Raw genomic sequence first — 23,197 nt, 5'->3', positions numbered from 1 at the left:
TATGGTTTATAGCTAAGAAATATAGACTTTACCTAATCCAAATTCCCAAAGATTTTCTTTTAAAAGTTTTAGAGTTTTGCATTTAGGTCTGTGATCCATTTTGAATTTTTTTTTTTTTTGTATAAGGCTTGAGATATAGATTGATATTAGTTTCTTTGTGTATGGATGTCCAATTATCCCAGAGTATTTGTTGAATAACTTTCTTTCATTAAATTGCCTTTGCACAGTTGTAAAAAAATCAATTGACAAAAAATATGTGGGTCTATTTCTAGACTCTTTATTCCTTTACATGATCTATGTGCCTATCATTTTGCCAACACAACATTATCTTGATTACTATATATGATCTTTATTACTGTACACAGGCAATTTATCATAAGCCTTAAAATCATATAGTGTAAGTCCTCTGAATTTTTCTTCTGTTTCAATATTGTCTTGGCTATTCTAGTTTCTTTGACTTCCCACATAAATACTAGAATTAGCTTGTCAATATTTAAACAATTCGTCTGTGATTTTGATTAAATTTTTATCAAACCTAGTGATCTATCCAAGAAGACTTGACATTCTAATAAAATTGAGCCTTCCAATCTATGAACATGGTATATCTCTCTATTTATTGAGGGCTTCTTTGATTTCTTTCATCAGTGTTATATAGTTTTCAACATAAAAATACTGCACATATTTTCCTAAATATTTCATGTTCTTCTTTGAACATCATGTTTTTTTCAATTTTTAGTTCCAATTATTCATCATTAGTGTATAGAAATATTGATTTTCATATATTGGGCTTACAGTCTTAAGTCATGTATTAGTTCTAATAACTTTTTAAAATATGTATTTCTTGGGATTTTCTATGTTGACAGTCATGTTATCTGCAAATTGAGACAGTTGTATGTCTTTCTTTTCAAACTGTATATCTTTTGACACTTTCTTGCCTTACTGAACTAGGTAAGACCCAGCTATAGTATTGAATAAAGAAGTAGTGAGACTAGACATATTTGCCTTGTCCCTGACCTTGGAGAGGAAGCATTTAGGTTTTATCATTAAGTGTAATGTTAGTGATACATTTTTTTAACCATGTCCTTTATTTGCTTAAGGAGCTTCTCTTCCACTGTTAGTTTGCTGATAATTTTTATTATAAATGGATGTTTAATTTTGTCAATTTTTTGTGTATTTACTAATTATATGTTTTTTTCTTCCCATCTGTTAATATAATGGATTACTTCACTTAGTTTTTGACTAATGAACTGCCCTGTATTCCTGAAATAAACCTCATTTAATTGTGATATGTTATCTTTTGATATAATGCTGGATTCAATTTGGTAAAATTTTGTTGAGCATTTTGCATCTATGTTTATAAGAATATTGATCTGCAGTTTTGTTTTTTTATATATTATTTTTTCTGGGTTTAGTATCACAGCAACTATACCCTTTTAAAATTCCTTTGGAAATGTTTCCCTCACTTAAATTCTCTGGATGAGGTAGTATAGAATTGGCTTTATTTCTTGCTTAAATGTTTGGTGGAATTAATCAGCAAAATAATCTGTTCCTTTGCTTTGTTGGAGGGTCTTAAATATAAATTTAATTTATTTAGTAGATTCAGGGCTATTTATGGTATCTCATTCTACTTAAGTGAGTTAGTTTGTTTTACTTTTTTCTCAAGGAATTGATCAATGTTATCTGAGTTGTTAAATTTATGGCCATAGAGTTATTTATAGTATTTTTTATTAACCTTTTAATCTCTGAAGAGTCTGTAGTGATATTCCCTCTTTTGTTCTTCATATTGGTAGTTTGTTTCTTTTTTCTTTTATCCTTAATCAATCTGGACATTTATCAGTTTTGTTGATTCATTCAAATAAGTAGCTTTTGATGTCATTGATTTTCTCTATTGTGTTAGTTTTCAATTTCACTGACTTCTACTCTTATCTTTATTATTTTGTTCCTTACGCTTAATTTGGGTTTAGTTTGCTCTTATTTTTCTAGGTCTTTAGCGTGGAAATGGAGTTTGTGATTTGAGGTTATTCTTTGTTTTCTGATTTAAGCATTCAATGCTATACATTTCCCTCTCTATGTGGCTTTAGCTGCCTCACTCAGTTTTTGATATACTATATATATATATATATTTTTCCAGTTCAAAATACTTTCAAAATTTCTTTTGAGAAATTTTATTTGACTTTCTTTGACTCATGGGTTGCTGGAACTACATTTCCAAATGTTTGGAAATTTTCCATATGTTTTTCTGTGACTGGTTTCTAGTTTAATACCATTATGAACAGAGAACATCCTTTGTATGATTTCAAATTTTGTTAAGGTTTGCTTTATGACCAAGAATATGATCTATCTTGGTGAATGTTACATATGCACTTGAAAGAATACTCACTGTGCTGTTGTTGGATAGTATTCTATAAATATCAGTTAGGTCAAGTTGGTTGACATTCTTGTTCAGGTCCTCTATATCCTTGCTGATTGCTTTCTACTTACTTTATCTATGACAATGACAGAAATGTTGACGTCTTCAAGTGTGATTGTGGATGTTTCTACTTCTCCTTCAGTTCTATTGGATTTTGCGAAAGCAAAATTGTATTGAATTGAAAAGTTATGTGATTAAATGTGAACACATTTAGTATTGTTTTGTCTTTCTGGTAAACGTAATCTTTTAGCAGAGTGATGTTCCTTTTTATCTCCTTTTTCTTATTCTGAAGTCTATTTGGTCTGATATTAATCCAGCCACTCCAGCTCTCTTTTTTTTTTCTTTTATTCAACTTTTATTTTAAGTTCAGGGGTACATACGTAGGATGAGCAGGCTTGTTACATAGGTAAACGTGGGCCTAGGTGGTTTGCTGCAAGGATCATCCCATCACCTAGGTATTCAGCCCAGCATCCATTAGCTATTCTTCCCGATGATCTCCATCTGCCACCCACACCTGGGGCCCCCAACAGGCTCCAGTGTATGTTGTTCCCCCTTGTGTTCATGTCTTCTCATAATTCAGCTCCCACTTATAAGTGAGAACATGTGGTGTTTGGTTTTCCATTTCTGCATTAGTTGGCTGTGGATAATGACTTCCAACTCCATCTGTGTCCCTGCAAAGGACATGATCTCATTCCTTTTGTGGCTGTATAGTATTCCATGGTGTATCTTACCACACTTTCTTTATCTATTCTATCATTGATGGACATTTAGGTTGATTCCATGTTTTTGCTATTGTGAATAGTTTCGGCTCTCTTTTGGTTAGTATTTGTGTTATATATTTTTGCCATCCTTTAATTTTAACCTATATATAGCATAAAATTTAAATTTGTTTTGTTTTATTCAGCATATCATTGGGTATTTTTCCCTATCTAATTGGACAATTTCTGTTTCAACTTAGACAATTTATATTTAAATTAATTATTGATATGTTTGGATTTGAGTCTCTCTTTTTCTTTTTAAAAATGTCCATCCCCTCTGCTTTGTGTACTTCTTTTCCCCCTTTTCTGCCCTCTTTTAAATTGTGTGAAGATTTTTAGTATTCTGTCTTAATATATTAATTGCCTTTTAGACTCTTTATATGGATTTATTTTCAGAGGTAACTCGAGGGAAAACAATCTACATACCTAACCTCTTGCAGTCAGTTTAAAGATATTTTACCACTTCATATGAAAACTAGAATGCTTATAGCCATAAAAGTCCCCTTTCTCTTTTATATTGTAGCTATCATGTGTATTGCATCTATATATATATTCAAAACTCTATGAGACAATGCTATAATCTTTGGTTTCAACGTTCATATATATGTTGAGGAACTTAAGAAGAGAAAAAATAGGCTATTATATTGACACAAGCATTTACCATTTCTGTTGGTCTCCTTCATTTGGAAAGTTCCACAATTCTTTCTGGTATCATTCTTCTTCAACCTTAGGAAATCCCTTTAGAATTTCATTTAGAGCAGATTTGTTGGTGATAGATTTTCTTAGTTTTCCTCCACTGAATTTCAACTTCCTTTTTAAGACATTTTTTTGCTGAATATAAAATACTTGGCCATTAGGGTTTTTTCCTTCCACAGCATTTAAAAAATGTTGACCCACTGCCTTCTAGCCTCCATGGTTTCTGATGAAAAATAAAAAGCTATTTGAATCATTGTTCCCTTGTATGTAATATATCATTCTTCTCCATCTGCAAGATATTTTCTTTATCTTTGATATTCAGCAGTTTGATTATATGTTTCTAGGTATGAGCATTTTTTTGTATTATACTGTTTGGGATTTGATCAAATTTGAATCTGTAAGTGTATAGTTTTTACCACATCTGCGAAATTTGTAGCCTTTTTTTTTTTTTTTTTTTTTTTGAGGCAGAGTCTCGCTCTGTCACCCAGGCTGGAGTGCAGTGGCACGCTCTCAGCTCACTGCAAGCTCCGCCTCCCAGGTTCACACCATTCTCCTGCCTCAGTTTCCTGAGTAGCTGGGACTACAGGCACCCGCCACCATGCCTGGCTAATTTTTTGTATTTTTAGTAGAGACGGGGTTTCACCGTGTTAGCCAGGATGGTTTCAATCTCCTGACCTGGTGATCCGCCTGCCTCGGCCTCCCAAAGTGCTGGGATTGCAGGCATGAGCCACCTCACCCAACCTGCCATTGTTTTTTTTAACATTTATTTTTCTTTACCAATGTCTTTCTTTTTCCCTTTTAGAACTCCAAAAATGCAAATGTTAGCCCTTTGATAGTTTGCACAGGTCACTGAGGCTCAGTTCATTTTTTTTCAATATTTTTTCTCTCTGTTGCTTATATTGGATAAGTTCTATTGATTTGACTCCAAGTTCACTGGCCCTCCACTGTCACTGTCATCTCCATTCTGTTATTGAGCCCACGTCAGCATACCTGCAAATGCCCCTGCCCTCCTAAGACAGAGAGTGAAACCAGGCCTGAATCTTCAATAGTAATGGAGAAACCTGTATGCGTATACTTCTGGTACCTGGCTCTTATTATTCTCTGCCAACAGAAACTTCCTTGGCAACAAATTGTGGGAAGAAGTTGAATTCAACATTTTTGAAGGAAGTGACACACACACACACACACACACACACACACACACACACACACAGCTAGTAGGTTGCCAAATGTCTGAGCCCACACTCTGAGCTGGCTGTTCTGTTCTAGGCACTGCATGGGCTGAACTCAGATACTAATTGCCCCTGTGCCTGCCCTCACATTCCTTTCACTACATCGCAGTAACTTGTATGAATTGTGGACCATGGATATATCCTTTTCTCTGACCTGGAAGCAACCTGCCAAAAGTTGTATAGTCTCTCTCCTCTAAGTGTCTTCTCCTTAAGTGAAGGTTCCACTGATTCTACCTGGGTTCTGTGTAATCATCTAGACTACTTTTTATAACTAATAGAAAGACCTTTAGCTGTTTAGAGGGAAAAGTGAACAAAGGTCTTCATCGAAGAGCTGTCTTTTATAGGGATGGAAATGTATGATACCATTCCTTGTCCACCATAATGGTCACAACCAATGCTCCTATAACAAAAGACAGGCTAACAAGAGAAAAGCATAAAAAATTTACTTAATTAAAGTTTTATGTGATGCAGGAGTGTTCAGAAATGAAATGCAGAGACTCAGGGAAAACTATTTTTATTTTTATGCTTGGGTTCAATGAGGAATGAACAGCTGTGTAGAAATGTAAGTGGACAAAAGGGTGTGATCTAATGGTAACAGACTGAGGGAGGAAACCTAGCAGGGTCTGTTCAGATTTTTCTTGGCTTCTCTGTGTAGCATTGCTTCTTCCAAGCTGTGGGGTAGGGTCTCTTTGGAATGAGAGTCCCTTTGGAATGAGATAGAAGGGAGACAGTGACTTTTCTGGGTTTTATGGCTCGCTTTACGGGGAGGAGTTCTAGTATCTATGAACCATCTTGGGGAAGAAGAATTATGGTTTCTGTGATTTGCTTTGAGGGAGAAAAGGGCATGAGAGGCAGGAGGACAGGGGAAGGTCAGAGATACCTTGCTTCTGAGGTCCTTCCAGTCTCCTTCATTTCAAAGTACTTAGCATGCCAAGGCACCGCACTTTGGGGTATTGTGTTCTGAGCTACCTGGGAGGTCCAAAATCTGCCTTATATTTTAGTCTCCATGAAAATGATGGTCTTTCCTACCAGACCAGAAATATTTGCCTATAGGCTTCCCCCTTGCTATTGAGATTCAGGACTGGTTTGCCCAGGAGGCTTCACTCTCTACCTTTGAGGCAGGTGACAGGGCTTGCAGATGAGGTAGAAGAGGAAGTTACTATTGTTGAGCATTTACTAAGTGTTGGGCATTCTTTGCCCTTCATATATTCACTTATTTAATTATATATTTGATGTAATACATCTCGTTCTCTAAGCTCTTCCAAATAGGTATATTATCTATGTTTTACAGATGAAGAGGATAAGGTGCAGAGAGGTTAAGTAACTCTCCATAGGTCAAGACACTGCAAAGCTGAGATAAAAATCTGCCTGGCTCTAGAAACACGCCTTTTCTTCCACATGAAGCTTTTAGATTAATTGATATTTTAAAGGAATGTGAATCTCAGGGAAATACATGAAATGTGTCTAAAATTATCTACCAAATGGTGTGACTCAGAGTAGATCTGAGCCATAGTTCATAAAGATTGTCAGAGTTCATGTTCATTAAAGGAGAGCCCTATGATCAGATAACCTGTCATTACTTGATTAAAAAAATGCTCAGATGCATGCAGTTAAGTGAACTGCAATAAAATCTGAGTGAGAACAAGCAGAAACACGGCTATTCCATGACCACAGGGACATTGGGCTAGTTCAATGATCATTAGAACTGTACAACCTGTTCAAATACTCCAAGTTTTAAGTATTTCTAAATACCAGGGTCTTTATGCAGGTTAGTTTCATTTCATAGTTTCATATCACAACAGCACTGGTATGTAGGGTTTTTTGTTTTTTTATTTTTGCCTGGATACTAGAGGTGGGATTCAGACCTGGGTTTACTACCAATCATGTTACTTCCCCTCTACCATGTTGCCTACAGTGTGTGTCTTCTAAAGATATCAGTGGCAACCCTTTATCTCACAAATCTAAGAGACCATTGGGCTGCAAATTTCTGAGAGCTAGTTTAAATCTCATAGGCAGATTTTCAGATCTTAAATATATTAAAACATTGAATTATTGGCCTTGTGAAAAAGGAACAAATGCTCTATGAAAATCTTGTCCTATTAGATGCTGTGAGGGAAAAAAGTTCCATGGTCAATAAATTAGCTTGTGACTCACTGGCTTAAACTAAATTACATAAGTGTTTTTACTGCAGGACTTCTCAGTGCCTTCGATGTGCTAATGTGCAACTAGGGAAGAGCAATGGAATGAAGGGTTCCTCAAACTTATTTGGCCATGGGGCCCCATTTGGGACGTATTATTCATGTATGAGCATGTATAAGGCATGTATGCAGAGCTGAGGCCAGTCCTGTCAACATGTGAAGGTTTCTGTAAATTGCCCTTAACTCTTTATTTCCTTACGGTAGAGTCTGGGATAGCTGTCTGCTTAGGAGGAGCAGGCTAAGGTCCTCTCTGATTTCCTGGGTTAGCCAGCCAGTTACCCACTTGGTACACAGTTGAGCTACGGTGGTGAGACATACTAGGAAATGTCCAGGTATGCAATGCTGCTTTGAGAGAGGGAGATTGGAGAGACTTAGGGGAAGCATAAAACCCTGAAATTGCAATGAAAAAGGAAAACAAGCATTATATGTATATGTGTGTAGAGAAGGCAAGGCTCTAGAAAAGAGACTAGTAAATCTTCAAGACAGACTAAATTAATGCAGTTTGGTTTGAGTCAGTGTGCTTAGTAGGGGTAGATATAATGAACTTTAGGCTTTGAGATCTGGTATAGGGGTAGGAGGGAACTAGCTGAGGACACCGGTGTTTGAATAGGGGACGTTACAGGAGGGGAAACAGATGTGTTAGATCTGTGAAGGAATCAACTGCAGGTTTCATTTTGTTTCATTCTAATGTTAGAGCTTAAGCATCTAATATTATGGGTTTAACTTAGGACTTGGCTTATTGGGTTTGGATGGCAAATGAATTAGGAGTCAGTTACCAGCTGCATGTCTTGGTTCTACCATCACTCTCGTGGGGCTGATAGGCTGTACTGTGATGCTGCGAAAGGGAGTGAGAGAGTACGTGCAGTTCTGTGAGAAGAGCTTGTTAAAAACTGTTTGAGTTCGGTGACTGGTTTGACTTCTGAGTTCAAACTGATAGAATAAGAGAAAGCCTGAAGAAGAAGACTGGGCTAAAACGTTATCTGATACTCCTTGATTCTAAGGATATCTGTGCAAGATGAAATGACTCATAATAATAAGTAATTTGATTAGAATGGTCTGTATTTAAAATACCCTGTTATTTAGAGGATAACCTCTGGTGGTAGACCATCTGACTCCAGCTTGACTAACTGTCAGATGAATAATCACAAGTGAATTATTTAACCTCATCAAGCCTCGGTTTCTTTTTTCTTTTTTTTTTTTTTTGAGACGGAGTCTTGCTCTGTCGCCCAGTCTGGAGTGCAGTGGCACGATCTCGGCTCACTGCAACCTCCACCTGCCAGGTTCAAGCAATTCTCCTGCCTCAGCCTCTCAAGTAGCTGGGATTACAGGTGTGTGTCACCATGTCCGGCTAAATTTTTGTATTTTTTTTAGGAGAGACGGGGTTTCACCATGCCGGCCAGGCTGATCTCAAACTCCTGACCTTGTGATCCACCTGCCTCGGCCTCCCAAAGTGCTGGGATTACAGGCGTGAGCCACCGTGCCCGGCCAAGCCTCGGTTTTATTGCCTGAGGATTAAGGACAACGATGGTGCGTTTTCATATGAGAGTCGTGGAGGTTAAATGAGACACACATGCAAAGGGTTAGCATGGTGCCTGGCTCAGGGTAGGTTCTCAAAAAAGTATCTCTATATCTAAAGCCCAGAGGAGGGGTGTGAAAGGGTCAGATCATAGCAGTCTGCCAGCACAGAGCTGGAAGGGAGGAGTGGCATCTTATTTGCCTTGTTTTTGACTGCCCTATCATGAAATGATTTTCTTGGGCAACTGTACTCATTGACAACATTTCTTCCAAAACTCTTTCCTGTATCAACTTCTAGATGGTGGCTACAAACCCTAACTGACCTTGATCAAGTATTTATTGAGTGCCTGTCATAATCTCCCCACTGGAGCACTATGGAGTGCAAATGCACACACACATGCACAGCATGCACACATGTGCACACACATGCACTCACACACACACTTGCACAGTACACAGTACACATGCAAATATGTGCACTCACACACGTGCACACACATGCACTCACACACACACACAGTTGCATAGTGCACACACATGCACACATGTGCACTCACACATGTGCACACACATGCACTCACACATGTACTCACACGTGCACACACACGTGTACTCACATGTACACACAGATATGCACTCACACATGCCCACACATGCACTCACACATGCACACACACACAGAGTAGGAAGACATATTATTAATGTGAAAGTTCATATGAAAAGATAAATCATATACATGAAAAATTGGAGGAAATACTTTAAATTAAACAGCCATTTTTACAGTTGGAGCATGGGGTAAAACAGTGAATAAAACAGATGTAATCCCTGCCAGACCAAGGGCACTGTGGGGGGAACAGTCTGCCCTGGCAGGGCACCCAGGCATTTTTCTTAGAATTGGTGATGCATGGTGATAATAAAAAGCAGACTGACTTTTTGTAGGCTTAGTACTGTTTTCAAATTGTCTACAGACAATGCATTTCCTTATTGCCTGCACCTGGGGTGAGCAATTCCCATTCCCTCATCCGTGGCACACCATTGTTGTCATGCCACTCCGGTGGGAAGAAAAAGACAATGGCTGGTCGTCTAAAGTCACTCAGTAAGATGAAGACAAATAAGAATAAGGCAAGGAGGAGAGGCTACCATTTTAGATTGGGTGGTCAGGAAGGCTCTCTCGATATATGGATTTATATATACAGCATATTCATGGTCATATGTAGTTTAACACAATCTCTCGTATTTGTTAAGCACCAACTCTGTATTGGGCACTGTGCTGAGCTGAGCTCAGTGTGAGGTGCAATAGAGTGTTAGAGAAGGGGCGATTGGTGTTGTGTGACGGCACCGAGGAATTCATTGGAGAAAACTAGGATTGGATGACTCAATTGTGAGTATCCCACCTAGATAGTCACATGAAGACACACCATGTATGTGTCTTGCCTAGTGCCTGGTAGAGTCATGAGCACAGTAGGCACTCAGTAAAGACTTGAGCAAGCCTGGTTGCAATATGAAAGAAATACTGGCTGCACTGAGGGCAGCATGTTTGCCATGGATGTACGTATCACCTCAACTAGCTGGAGGGCAAAGTCTATTTTGTACACCCTCTTTTGGTTCATGTAGATTCAACCCCTGGGAGACTGTTTCTCCATTCATCCTCCAAAAGACAAAAACAAGCTGTATGTCTGAGAGGAAGGGGTTTAGAAGGCAAATTATTCTATTTTTTATTAGCTGCTAAGAATCTCTTGATTTTCCTTTTTTTTTTTTTTTGTGACAGACTCTTGCTCTGTTGCCCAGGCTGGAGGGCATTGTCGAGATCTTGGCTCACTGCAACCTCTGCCTCCTGGGTTCAAGGAGCACATCTGGCTATTTTTTTTTTTTTTTATCTTTAGTAGAGACAGGGTTTTGCCATGTTGACCAGGCTGGTCTCCAACTCCTGACCTCAGGTGATCCACCCGCCTTGGCCTCCTGAATCTCTTGATTTTTACAACTCTTTCCTGCTGAAGCTAGAGACAGAGTTGGCCACTCAAGGTGTGACCCATAGTGTCTGTTGCTCTCTGGTGTTTGTCTGCTTTATGGAAATCCTTTTAGTATAATAGACAAGTTTGGAGCACAAAGACTGAAACACAGTCTGATGTGCATTTCTGGGATTCTTGACATGATGACTGTGAGTAGGAGGGGCTAAGAAGTGAAGAAAAAATTACCAAACAAGTGTTTTACTAGGAGCTAATCACTGCTCTTGTTTGAACAATTTGGTCAGTTTGAAGGTAGCTATCATTAATTCTCCCTTCAAATTCTCTGAAAAGAAGTGCAAAATTTCTCTAACTGTATTAAAATGCATTGAGCATGGAAGCATATAAAATACAATGAGATAAATGAGTAGCTATGGTGAATTTTGGAAGGGGAAGGCACTGTAAAGACAGCATTTAATATTTTTAAATCTTCATCTTAAAACCACCAACACATATTACTGTCACTCAACACAGGGACTTTTGGTTTTCCTTAAGGGACTGCTGGATGGAGACTGCATTCCTGTTTATAATATGCCAAGCCGTATTTTTTTGAGTAGATTGATCATTTACTTGTGATTTTCAGTTTTTATTTATGTTATTGAATTCAGTGATGCCTGTAGTGTAAGGGTAACTAAACAAAGGCCTAGAGCCTTAAATGTGGAATTATGAGATCACAGAGTCAGTTACAAAATTTAATTTATAGACTTAGAGTGATACATGTTAAGAATTTAAGAAGTCAAATGATACTGTATATAGCATATAATGGGAGATTACCAGCAATCCCCCTGCTCTACCCCTGTCTTTAAATTCGCTCCCCCAGAGGCAGCCATTTTCCAACTTTTTGGATATTTCTATTGCCCTATATCTAAATAATGTTTTTTATATTGCTTTCTTGCTGTATACACTTGAAGAACTTAATATAATCTTCTGGGAAGATTTAATTTTCTTATATCACATCCTACATTCACTTCTACACTCAACTTCCCAATATCATAAAGTTGTCTAAAATTTTAAGTTATCTCAATATCCAGGGCTTACATTACCATAATGTGTCACATATAATTTTCTTTTTTTTTTTTTTTTTTTTTTGCTTTGTTTGAATCATTGCCTTGTTTTTACAATTTGTTTGGCTTTGATTCCCTCAAGTTCTCTAAAAACAGCTGAAAATTTTTCTCAATGTTAAAAATAATCAGTTATTTCCTCTTAAATAAATTCCTCAATCTATGTATGTCTTTAGTGACTTTTTGGTTCTAACAACTTGTTCTCCCCATTTTGTTCTATCATCAATGAAAGAGGAATGTTAAAATGTTTAGCTATGTGATTGTACAATTGTCTACATCTTTTAGTTTCACTAATTTTTGCTTTGTATATTTTGAAGCTCTGTTATTAAGTACATAAACAATCATGATTCCTATGCCTTCCTAAAGAATGACTCTTTTATTATTGTGAAATGAGTCTCTTTGTCTGTGGTGGTACTCTTTATTTTGAAGTCAGTTTTAGCTATTATTCTTGAAACTGCTTCACCCTTCTTGTACACATTTTTCTCTTGCTTAACTTTTGACTTATCTGTGCCTTTATATTTAAAGTGATTTTGCAGGCAACAGAGAGTTGCTTTTTAAAAATCTGTTCTGATAATTTCTGCCCTTTTTCCCCCTTAGGGACAGGGTCTCACTTTGTCACCTAGGCTGAAGTGCAGTGGCATGATCACAGCTCATCGTAACCTCAAACTTCTGGGCTCAAGTGATCCTCCTGTCTCACCCTCCTGAATAGCTGGGACCATAGGTGTGCACCACCACACCTGGCTAATTTTTAAATTTTTTTTTTTTTTTTTTTGAGATGGAGTCTCGCTCTGTTGCTTAGGCTGGAGTGCAATGGCACGATCTTGGCTCACTGCAACCTTCACCTGCTGAGGTCACACGATTCTCCTGCCTCAGCCTCCTGAGTAGCTGAGATTACAGGTGTGTACCACCATGCCGAGCTAATTTTTGTATTTTTAGTAGAGATGGGTTTCACCATGTTGGCCTGGCTGATCTCAAACTCTTGATCTTGTGATCTACCCTCCTCCGCCTCCCAAAGTGCTGGGATTACAGGCGTGAGCCACTGTGCCTGGCCTTTACATTTTTTTCAGAGACAGGGTCTCACTATGTTGCTGAAGCTGGTCTTGAATTCCTAACCTCAAGCAATCCTCCTGCCTCAGCTTCCCAAATTATTGGGAATTATAGTGGAATTCCCAAATTCCCACTGGAATTATACGTGTGAGCTACCGTGCCTGGCCTAATTTCTGCCTTTTAATTGGAGTGTTTAATCTTTTAACATCTAATATAATTATTAGTATTGTACAATAGACCCCCTTATTCATGGAGGATAAGTTGCAATACCTCTACTGGATGCCTGAAACTGAGGATAGTACCGAACCCTATATATGCTATGCACAAATTTCTTTTTCTTTCTTTACAATTTCATGAATAGAAGATTAATTCTTACAGTAGATCAGGGGTGTCCAATCTTTTGGCTTCCCTGGGCCACTTTGGAAGAAGAAGAATTGTCTTTGGCCACATGTAAAATACACTAAGATTAATGATAGATGATGACTAAACAAACAAACAAATCACAAAAAAACTCATAACGTTTTTTAAAAGTTTACAAATTTGTGTTGGGCTGCATCCATCCTGGGTTACATGTGGCCCATGGGTGGCGGATTAGACAAGCTTGCAGTAGATTCTAGCGATAAATTTTCAAATGTTCACTTAAAGGAAGCACTTTGTGGCTTCTCTTGGGCATATCCAAATTGCCAACTTTACATGTCTTGTGTTTGGAACCATTATTAAAGTAAAATAAAGGTTACTTGAACACAAGCAATGAGATATCGTGGCAGGCAATCTGTCTGTCTTAGGCTACTAAGACAACGGGTGGGTAGCGGATACAGTGTGGATATACTGGAAAGAGGGATGATTCATGGTGTGTGGTTTCATCATATTACTCAGAATGGTGTCCAATTTAAAACTTATACATTATTTTTTTCTGAAATTTTCCACTTAATATTTTTGGACCAAGGTTGATTGTGGGTAACTGAAACCTTAGAAAGTGAAACCACGAATAAGGGATGACTATATCTGTAGTTAAGTCTGACATTTAATTATTTGTCTCTCTTTTTTTTTTGTCCTCTTCTGTTTCTTATTCTTCTGTAACTCCTTTCTTGGTTTATTTTGTATTATTTGAATAATTTTAGAATTTCGTTTTTTCTGTTGACTTTAGTTCTACTTCTTTGCGTTATTTAACTTTTTACAGTTTACTTAGAGTTAATGAGTTAATATTGTACCACTTTACATAAAATGTAGAACCATCAACAACATAGTTCCATTCATCTCCAACTCCCATCCCCTATGCTATAGTTGTCCTAAGTATTATACCTATGTGCATTATAAACTTCACAAAATTTGCTTTAAATGCTCAAATGTATTTTATTTGGTTATTTTATTTTATTATTATTTTTGAACTAGGGTCTCAGCCTGTTGCTCAGGCTGGGGAGCAGTGGCAACTCATGGCTCACTCAAGCCTTAAACTCCTGGGTTCAAGTGATCCTTCACTCTCAGCCTCCTGAGTAGCTGGGAACACAGGTGCATGCCACCACGCCCGACTAATTTTAGTATTTTTTGTAGAAACAGGGTCTTGCCATGTTGTCCAGGCTAGTCTTAAACTCCTGGTCTTAAGCAGTTCTCCTCCTTCAACCTCCCAAAGTGCTGGGATTATAGGCATGAGCCACTGTGTCCACCTTCAGATGTATTTTTAAAAATTAAGATAAAAAATAATTTACATTCAAACATATATCATTTTTATTCTCTTCATCCCTTTTCATAGTTTCAAATTTCCATCTAGAACCATTTAGAACCATCTAGAACCATTTCCCTTTAGCCAGAATAAGTGTCTTTAACATTTCTTATTGTACATGTCTATTCTCGAATTCACTTAGTTTTCTTTTATCTCAAAGTATCTTTATTTTGCTTTCATTCTTGAAGACTATTTTCATTGGATGTCAAATTTGGGCTTACCAGTTTTGTTTTTCTGTAGCACTTTAAAGATGTTTTTGTATTGTCTTCTGGCCTCTGGAGATTTTGATAAGTCAGTGATTATTTGAATCACTATGACCTTGCACATAATGTACTGTTTTTCTTTGGCTACTTTTAAGACTTTCTCTTTATTTTGGTTTACAGTTACTTTACTCTGATGTGGTAGATGTATTTACTTTGCCGAGCTTCTTAAAGATATAAATGTATATATATAAAGTAAATACATGTACATAATGTATATATCTTTATATACATTTATATCTTTTCCTAAATTTGGAAGATTTTGGCTGTTACATCTTAATTTTTTTTCTATTTCATCCTCTCTGCAGGTTCATAAATCTCTTTTTCTCTCTCTTTTTTAAAGTTTTAAAAAAGACATTTTTTTCCTCTCGTTTAGATGGGCTGATGTCTATTGATGTATCTTTGAGTTCTGTTTTAAGCCCATCTAATAATTTTTTAAAACTTTCATTTCTGGAATTTTTCTAAGCTTAGAATTTCGATTTAGTTTTTTTATTTGTAGTTTTGATTTCTTTGCTGAGATTTTATTTATTTCACAAGCATGTGCTTGTCTGTTCCATTTAACTTCTTATAGTAGCTGCTTTGAAGATCCTTGTCTGGTAATCCAGTACCTGGATCATTTCTGGGTTAGTGTTCACTGATTGTTCTATCCCTCCAAGCTAGGCCGCATTTTTCTGATTCTTTGTAGAGCAGTTTTTCCAACCCCTGGCGGCGGACTGCTACGGGTCCACGGCCTGTTAGAAACCGGGATGCACGCGCATTCCCGCCTGGGCTTAGCCTCCTGTCAGATCAGCAGCGGCATTAGATTCCCTTAGGAGCGGGAACCCTGTTGTGAACTGCATGTGCGAGGGGGATCTAGATTGCATGCCCCTTATGAAAATCTAACTAACGCCTGATGATCTGAGGTGGAGCAGTTTCATCCCGAAACCATCCCCCGCCCCCACTACCTCCATGTCTTCCAAGAAATCAGTCTCTAGTGCCAAAAAGGTTGGGGATTGCTGTTGTAGAGGTAGCTTTACAGAGTGGGGAAGCTGATGTAAGGGTCCAGTTGTTTTTGTTCAAATGTTCAAGCAATCCTTTTGTTTTCAGCTCCACCCTTAGCCCTGAATGTAGAAGCTCATGATGACTTCTGCGTCCTGGGCTTTTTGAGTTCTGTTTGATTGGAAAACTTCTTGGCTCCCTCTGTTACCTCCACCATTTCCAGGCAGTCTTGGTTGCGTTTTTTCCATTCTACTAGTTCAGTTACCATCTGGTCTATTTCTGTCTGCTGCCATGTTATTAAAATTTGGTCTGCTGGGGTCTCTGCTCATATTCTCTATATGCTTTGGTATATATGTCTCTTTATTCCTTTACGTTTATTTGAGTGGGATTTTTGGAAGTGGGTAGATGTGTGTTCTCTCTTCCCTTATTAATAGGAAGTGAATAAATTATAAAGAACTAATTTGAGGAGAAAACAACTTTTCTGGTAAACGATAAAAGCAAGCTTTTCATCATATTATGTTGGACTTTTAAACAACATACTAAACTTGAAGCTTCCTCTCCAAGCAAGAGAATCAAGTAGAGGTTGGGGGTGCTTATGTATGATGCAGCATCACAGAGATGCTGAGCTATAAGCAACTCGTAGGCCTTTTGGAACAGAGATTTTCACACTTTTTTAAAAAATAAAATTTTACTGCCTGGGTGCCGTGGCTCACGCCTGTAATCCCTACACTTTGGGAGGCTGAGATGGGCAGATCACCTAAGGTCAGGAGTTCAAGACCAGCCTGGCCAACATGGTGAAACCCTGTCTCTACTAAAAATACAAAAATTAACCAGGTGTAGTGGCAAGCGCCTGTAATCCCAGCTGCTTGGGAGGCTGAGTCAGGAGAACCGCTTAAACCTGGGAGGCGGAGATTGCAGTGAGCCAAGATCATGCCACTGCACTCCAGCCTGGGTAACAGAGCAAGACTCCATCTCAAAAAAAAAAAAAAAAAAAAAAAAAAAAAAAAAAAAAAATTTGCTTGCACTTCAATATATAAAACAGAAAAAAGTTATTTTCTCCCCAGCAATTTAAAATGTTCTTGTTATAAACCCCTTGAGCTCCTTTCAAGAGCTTTGGGATTCCCTGGAGCCCAGATAGAAAATCATTGCTGTGGGGACAGCAATTTACATTTCCTTGGCCCAAACAGTATGTACAACCATTTTTTTTTCTGGTATAGAAGTATTAAGAAGTAATTATTTAAAAAATTTTATTGATACATAATAGATGTGTATATATATATTTAGGGGTAAATGTGATAATTTAATACATTCATGTAATTTGTAAAGATTCAATCAGTGCCATTGGGATATCTGTCAGTTTAAATATTTGTCCTTTACAAGAAGCAATAATATTAAACTTTATTGGGCCCTCACTATGTTTGGGACATTATGTTATGGGCTTTTTGTACATGATCTCATTTAATTCTCACAACAATGCTGTGAGGTAGATGTAATGATTATTTCCATTATGTAGATGAGGAAATGGAGGCCTGGACAGGTTACATAGTTGTTCATGGATACACAGCTAGGAAGTGGAAGACCTGGGACCCAAAGTCCACTCACTTAACCAGGAAACAACCCTGGGCATGGTCTGCTGGGCCCTCACTTCCCAACCCCCTCACCCCCCATGCCCAGTACCAGGAACCATCACTGTGAGGCCTGTATACTGAGGGTAGTCTCCTATTTCTGACAAAAAATACAATGGATTAGAGTGAAACAAAAATGCAATGCATGTCTCTAATCTTCAGGCAATGCCAGCTCCCAGACACCCCGCCCTATTCTGCATCCGACTCATGCTCTCCTCCGCAGGTCAAAGGTGAGTGCAGTCCGCCTTCAGCACATAACATCTTGCACTGTTGCCCTTCTTCGACTCTGGGCGGTGACAAAGGGGCACTTCTTGCTTGTGTCTCTCCTCAGGTGCGTGCTACCGAACCCTAAGGCCCACAGCTGGGAGAACTCCAGCTCCTTTTCTCCACCCCACAGCTGCTCCTGCGATGCCGCCCATGCACCCGCTGCAGAGCACCTCTGGAATGAGCGACTCCAGCCAAGTCCACGGAGACTTTCACAGCTGCCACTCAAACGCCAGTCATCTTGCCACCCCCCTAGACCAATCCGTGTCCTCCCATCTGGGGATAGGTTGTTCTTACCACCAGCAGCCTCTGTGCCACAACCCTGGGTAAAGAAAAAGATATTTAGTTATCAAAGACCTCTGCAGAAAGCCTCGGTGCTGCCTGCCTCTGGCAAGGACCTAGAGAGAATGCACAGTGGAGTCCTGTCCAGGAGATGGCAGTGTTGAGACACATATAGGACGTCGCGAGGTCCCAGTGTTCTTGGCTTAGACAATCTTTTAATTAAAAACCCTCTAAATCCAAGGTCCTTCTTCAACCAAAAGTTAAAATGTCAGGAATATACAGTGAGGTTCTGGATGATGGAGGAAACATTGTTAGCTTATGCAGCCTCAGCTCGACTACCCAAGGGGATTGTGAATGAGCTCTCCGAGAAATATCTGCTAATTAAGCCTTAACTAATGTTCTTTTCTTCTGTCTTCTCCCCTTTTCTTTCTTTTATTTCCTCTTCTGGATCTAGAGGGTGACAAAAAGAGTAAAGGCCATCAAAAATTGCGGTAAAACTCCACCTGAAAAAAATGGTCGGGTGTAAAATGTAAACCTATATTTTATGTCTGTATCTTCCCTGTCTCCGTGAGTCCTCTGCCATTATAAACATTGTCAGCTTATCGTTCAGGTTGGTGAATCTCAGATCCACTTAATCAAGGGAAACTGAGTTTCAGCCTAGTAGGGCTCAAGGAACCTTAACTAATTGGAATTAGACTTAGGAAAGCAGAGAGCCTGGGAGATTTAATTTTATTTGATATAACATGGAGCAGAAGGAAGAATCCTAACCTTCATTTTGGTGTCTTGATTTTAGAGCCTCATTGCCTCCAACCAAGAAGAGAAAGTGCACGCAGGCACTCGAGGACTCCAGGGACTGCCAAGTGTGGGCCTGCCACTGCAGACCAAGTGAGCAAACCGGGGCGGGGACAAGGACAATGCCATCAAAGCCTTGGGCATTAAATCAAGGCTTTTTACCAACCTTTGAGCAGCCCTACAGAAGTTTCCCTCTCACAGAAGAGCAATGAGAGGCTCTGGTAGTTTGGTTCTTCCCTCTGGCGTACCTTTCATTCAGGCGGGGTCACACAGGTCCTCCCAGGAAGAGATGCTGTGTTCTCTCTCAGGTGCAGGTGAAATGCCAGTCTTTCAATTTCAGGGACAATGTGTCTTAGAGGATCCAGATTCCAGGCCTGTGGAAGCTGTGCAATATGGCAGTGCCTTCAAGAGCCTGCTGGTGTGCCCATTGCATTGCTGCAATCCTTCTCAACCTTACTGTGCAAGAAATAGCGTGAGGATCTTGGTAAAATGCAGACTCTGATTCAGTCTCTAGGGTCTGAGGTCTGCATTTCTAACAAGCGTCCAGGTGATGGTGATGCTGCTGGCTCATGGAAGGCACTCTGAGAAGCAAAACTTGCCGGGTTTTTCCACTAGAACAGGGAGGTAAAAAGCCGAACTTTTCTTCAAACTCACTTCAAACTGGCAAGTTCCCAGTGGATGTTAGAAATTTTGTAAAATCATTTTGGAAGTCTTTCATCCGAGTCATCTAATGTCCAAGCGGTCAGTCTTCCGTTTTTTTTTTTTTTCCTTGTTTTATATAACGTGTAACGCATCATGTTTTCAGCCAAGAGACCTGATTAACAAAGTAGCTTTTTGAAGTCTAAAGACTTGAACTTCAAAATTTTCAGAGTAAATGCTATGGCACATACTAGCAGAAAAGGATAACATTCTAGGCCAGTTTCTGTTTGTTTGTTTGCTTATTTGTTTTTGTAAAGATGGGTTTCACTAAGTTGCCCAGGCTGGTCTCGAATTCCTGGCTTCAGGTGATTCCCCCACCTCAGCCTCCCAAAGTCTTTGGATTGCAGGCATGAGCCACCATATCTGGCCTCAACCCAGTTCTATTAGCAACTGTGAACACTCAAATGTGGCCAGTGTGAACAAATTCAGTGTACCAAGTCCCATTTCTTCTATCCCGGTTGGTCAGCTCGGCAAGAGGTTGAAGATTTCCTTCTTGGGTCCCCCCGTCCCACCACCGTCCCCCAATTCTAGAGGTTTACACTGTCCAGAAAAGAGATGTGCGTGGCTTCACCTGAGTGGGAAAAAAACACAGTCTTTCTTGCTGGGGCTGCTGCCTTTGCCTTTGACAGCCCCATGGTAAGAGCTGATTCTCTAAGGGACCTCTGGCGTCAGCTCCAGCGTGGGCTGTGGAGGCCTTCTGTGGATGATGACTTCACCCTGTCAGTCAAGTCCCACCCATCTCCTGGGATTGCGGTCTCAGAATTGCACTGGGCATCCATCCCTCATATCAACTAAACCTCAAACTGCCTGCTTTCTTTTTATATGCATCCAACATGGTCAGCAGTTGCTCACCATTTTTTTTCCGACCTTAGAAACACAAAATGCTACTTAAAGCCCCATTTGTGGATAAGTTGGAGCTCTCCATCCACCTTCCTATGCAATGCTACCCTAATTTCTTCAGGGATCCCCACATCTAGCCTGTAGCTTTTTTTTAAATGATTCTCAGACATAAAAGGCTGAGTAAATTCGTAGCCAGACGGGGGAACCATCTGTTCATTCTCCTGCAGATGCACTAGCTCACTGAGGGATACAGGACAAGTCACTCAAGCCTTCCAAGAATTTCCTCATCAAACCAGATTGCTGCTCAAATTGTCCTGGCCATCCCAGAGTTAGGCTCCATCCTGTCATGGTTTTCTGCTGCCTGTCCCAGAAAGGTCATTGATTCTTCACCATCTTCAGAGAACAACCATGGAAGAGTGACGGAAATGGCTAGGATTTCCAGCAGATAGGAAATCCTATATCCCTTGTTTAAATCCCATTCACAGGTCACTGAAAAGCAGACTAAAGATAACTGAATCCAGACAACAGTTTCAGAATGAAAATGAGCAGGTTCCAAAGGCCAAAAAAAGAAAAAAGAAAAAAAAAAAAGATACAAAACAAAGCATTTAGTTAATCTGAATGCCACATTCTTATTACAGTTTGTATTTTTAGCAAAAGTTTTCTAGTCAATAATTCCTATTTGATGTTGCAGGGGCCAAGGTTTCTACAAAGGTCCTGGGGAAACAGCACATTGCTAGAGGAAGGAGGCGGTTATGCCATTCTTACAGGCAGAAGGATCACCAATTTTTGATCAGAGATGTCCTGAACCAATCAATAAAGCTTTTCTAGTGACCTCCTCCCAAGTAGTACACTTTGGCTAAGGGTTCCAAGATCCTCATTTATAGGGCTGAAAATGTAGAATTACTGGGTTGGTGTGGGCAAATGTAAAAGTTTGCTTAGAGAGGAAGTTCTGGTAGGCAGGCTCCTACCAGCTGGTTCCTGGCCCTACTTGGTCTGAACCCCAAATAAAAAAAGGGTTCATGGCCTCCCTGAGAGACTTCAACCCTCTGTTATTTTGAACCTCAAATACAAAACGGTTTTCCAGCCCTAGAGTCATGGCCGGTGGCCCACAGTCAGAGGTGCACTGGCTGAATTTACACTGTAGCGTCAGAAAATGTACTTATCTTGTCTCTCCAGGAATCTGGGATTCCCAGAGCCTTATTTTTCTTGATTATGAAATAGGAATAATAATTTTGACTTTACCCATCTCTAAGACTTTTTAAAATAAGTTAAGCAAACATATTTTGAAAGGCATTCAAATGCAAGCTATCAGTTTTCTCCAAAAGGTCTGGACTTAGGCAGTTTGCTGCTTTTACATTCTCACTTCTGTTAGATTTTTCTCAAGAGAACCTTAATCTAGCATGAAGTGAAGAGGAAGATTTGAATCTCACCTCTTCCACTTAACAGCTGTGACACTGGGCAAGTTATTTCAGGTCTTTGAAAGTCAGTTTCCACATTTGTTAAATGAGATTAAGAATCCTTACCTCATAACCACTTTAGAAATACTTTTGGCAGTATCTACTAAAGCATGTCCTACAACCCGGTGATTCCATCCCTAGAAGTATAACTAGCAGGAATGTGTACATATGCCCACCAAAAGACATGCAAAAGAATGTCTAGAGCAGCATTACTTATAACAACCACAAACCAAAAAGATACCAAATGGCCATCAATGGCAAGATAAATTGTGGTATATTTATACAACGGAGTACAATATGGCAATGAGAATGAGCAAAGGACTGCCATTTGCAACACTAATGAATGAATCCCATAAATATACTGTTGGGCAAAAGAGGCCAATGAGGCCAGGCATGGTGGCTTATGCCTGTAATCTCAGCGCTTTGGGAGGCTGAGGTGGGTGGATTGCTTGAGCCCAGAAGTTTGAGACCAGCCTGGGAAACAAAGTAAGATCCTGTCTCTACAGAAAAAAAAAAAAAAAAAAAAAAGCCGATGTGGTGGCACGCACCTGTGGTCCCAACTCAGGAGGCTGAGGTGGGAGGATAGCTTCAGCCCAGGAAGTTGAAGCTACAGTGAGCTATGATTGTGCCATTGCACTCCAGCCTGGGTGACAGAGCAAGACCCTTAAAAAAAAAAAAAAAAAAAAAGGCCAGCTCCACATACAAGAGTATATATTACATCATAGTATTCCATTCCTATAAACTCTGCTATGGTGTTAGATTTTAGGATAGTGGTCAGTCTTGGCGAGGAGAGACTAATTATTGATGGGGGCATGTAGGTATCTCCTGGAGGGCTCAAAATGTCCTATACCGCTAGATCATTTTGTAAAGTATAAAATTGTGTACTCATGATCTGTATACTCTTCTTGATGTACAGGGTCCTTCAAAAAAGAAAGTTTATGGAACAAAAGGATTCTTACCTGGGAGATAGTTTAAGGAGCTGATGGAATACTATGTAAAGTGTCTGGGATGGCACCTGTGGTGCAGAAAGCACTCAAAGTAGGAGACCATCACTAGTAGTATTAATATGAATAAGTTCTAGCACTAGGCTCAGGTGTGTGCCTTGGGTTTCAGTGTGGGCCTGTAATCCCAGCTTCTGGTCCCTAGGCTTTTCCCATCTGATAGCCATCTCCCAGGGAAGCCACAACTGTGTCACCCCTATTGGAGTGGCTGCTCTGATACCCCTACTGTTTAGATGACAAAGGGCAGGAAATGCTGTTGTCTTTGACAATCCTCCCTGCCCCTGTCCACTCTCCCCATCAGTGTCTGCAGGAGTCGAGCTGGCTTTTGGATGCATGCCTGGGAACACTGACCTTGCTGC

The 23,197-nt window shown here is 39.5% G+C and overlaps 1 protein-coding gene across 1 annotated transcript in view; it reads left to right on the top strand.

The window, feature by feature from the left end:
* Window positions 1-23,197, top strand: part of LOC105473385 (myelin regulatory factor like) — a 95,680-nt gene that overhangs the window by 4,709 nt on the left and 67,774 nt on the right. The window contains exons 3-5 of the mRNA XM_071070574.1: window positions 17,666-17,733; window positions 17,835-18,093; window positions 18,843-18,934. Coding sequence (XP_070926675.1) covers window positions 17,666-17,733; window positions 17,835-18,093; window positions 18,843-18,934 — 419 coding nt within the window. The remainder of the gene's footprint in view (window positions 1-17,665; window positions 17,734-17,834; window positions 18,094-18,842; window positions 18,935-23,197) is intronic.

Source organism: Macaca nemestrina, chromosome 10, assembly GCF_043159975.1.
Source record: "Macaca nemestrina isolate mMacNem1 chromosome 10, mMacNem.hap1, whole genome shotgun sequence".
Classification (NCBI taxonomy): Eukaryota; Metazoa; Chordata; class Mammalia; order Primates; family Cercopithecidae; genus Macaca; species Macaca nemestrina.
The sequence above is the reverse complement of the archived record's forward strand: the minus strand, read 5'-3'. Positions and strand labels throughout refer to the sequence as shown.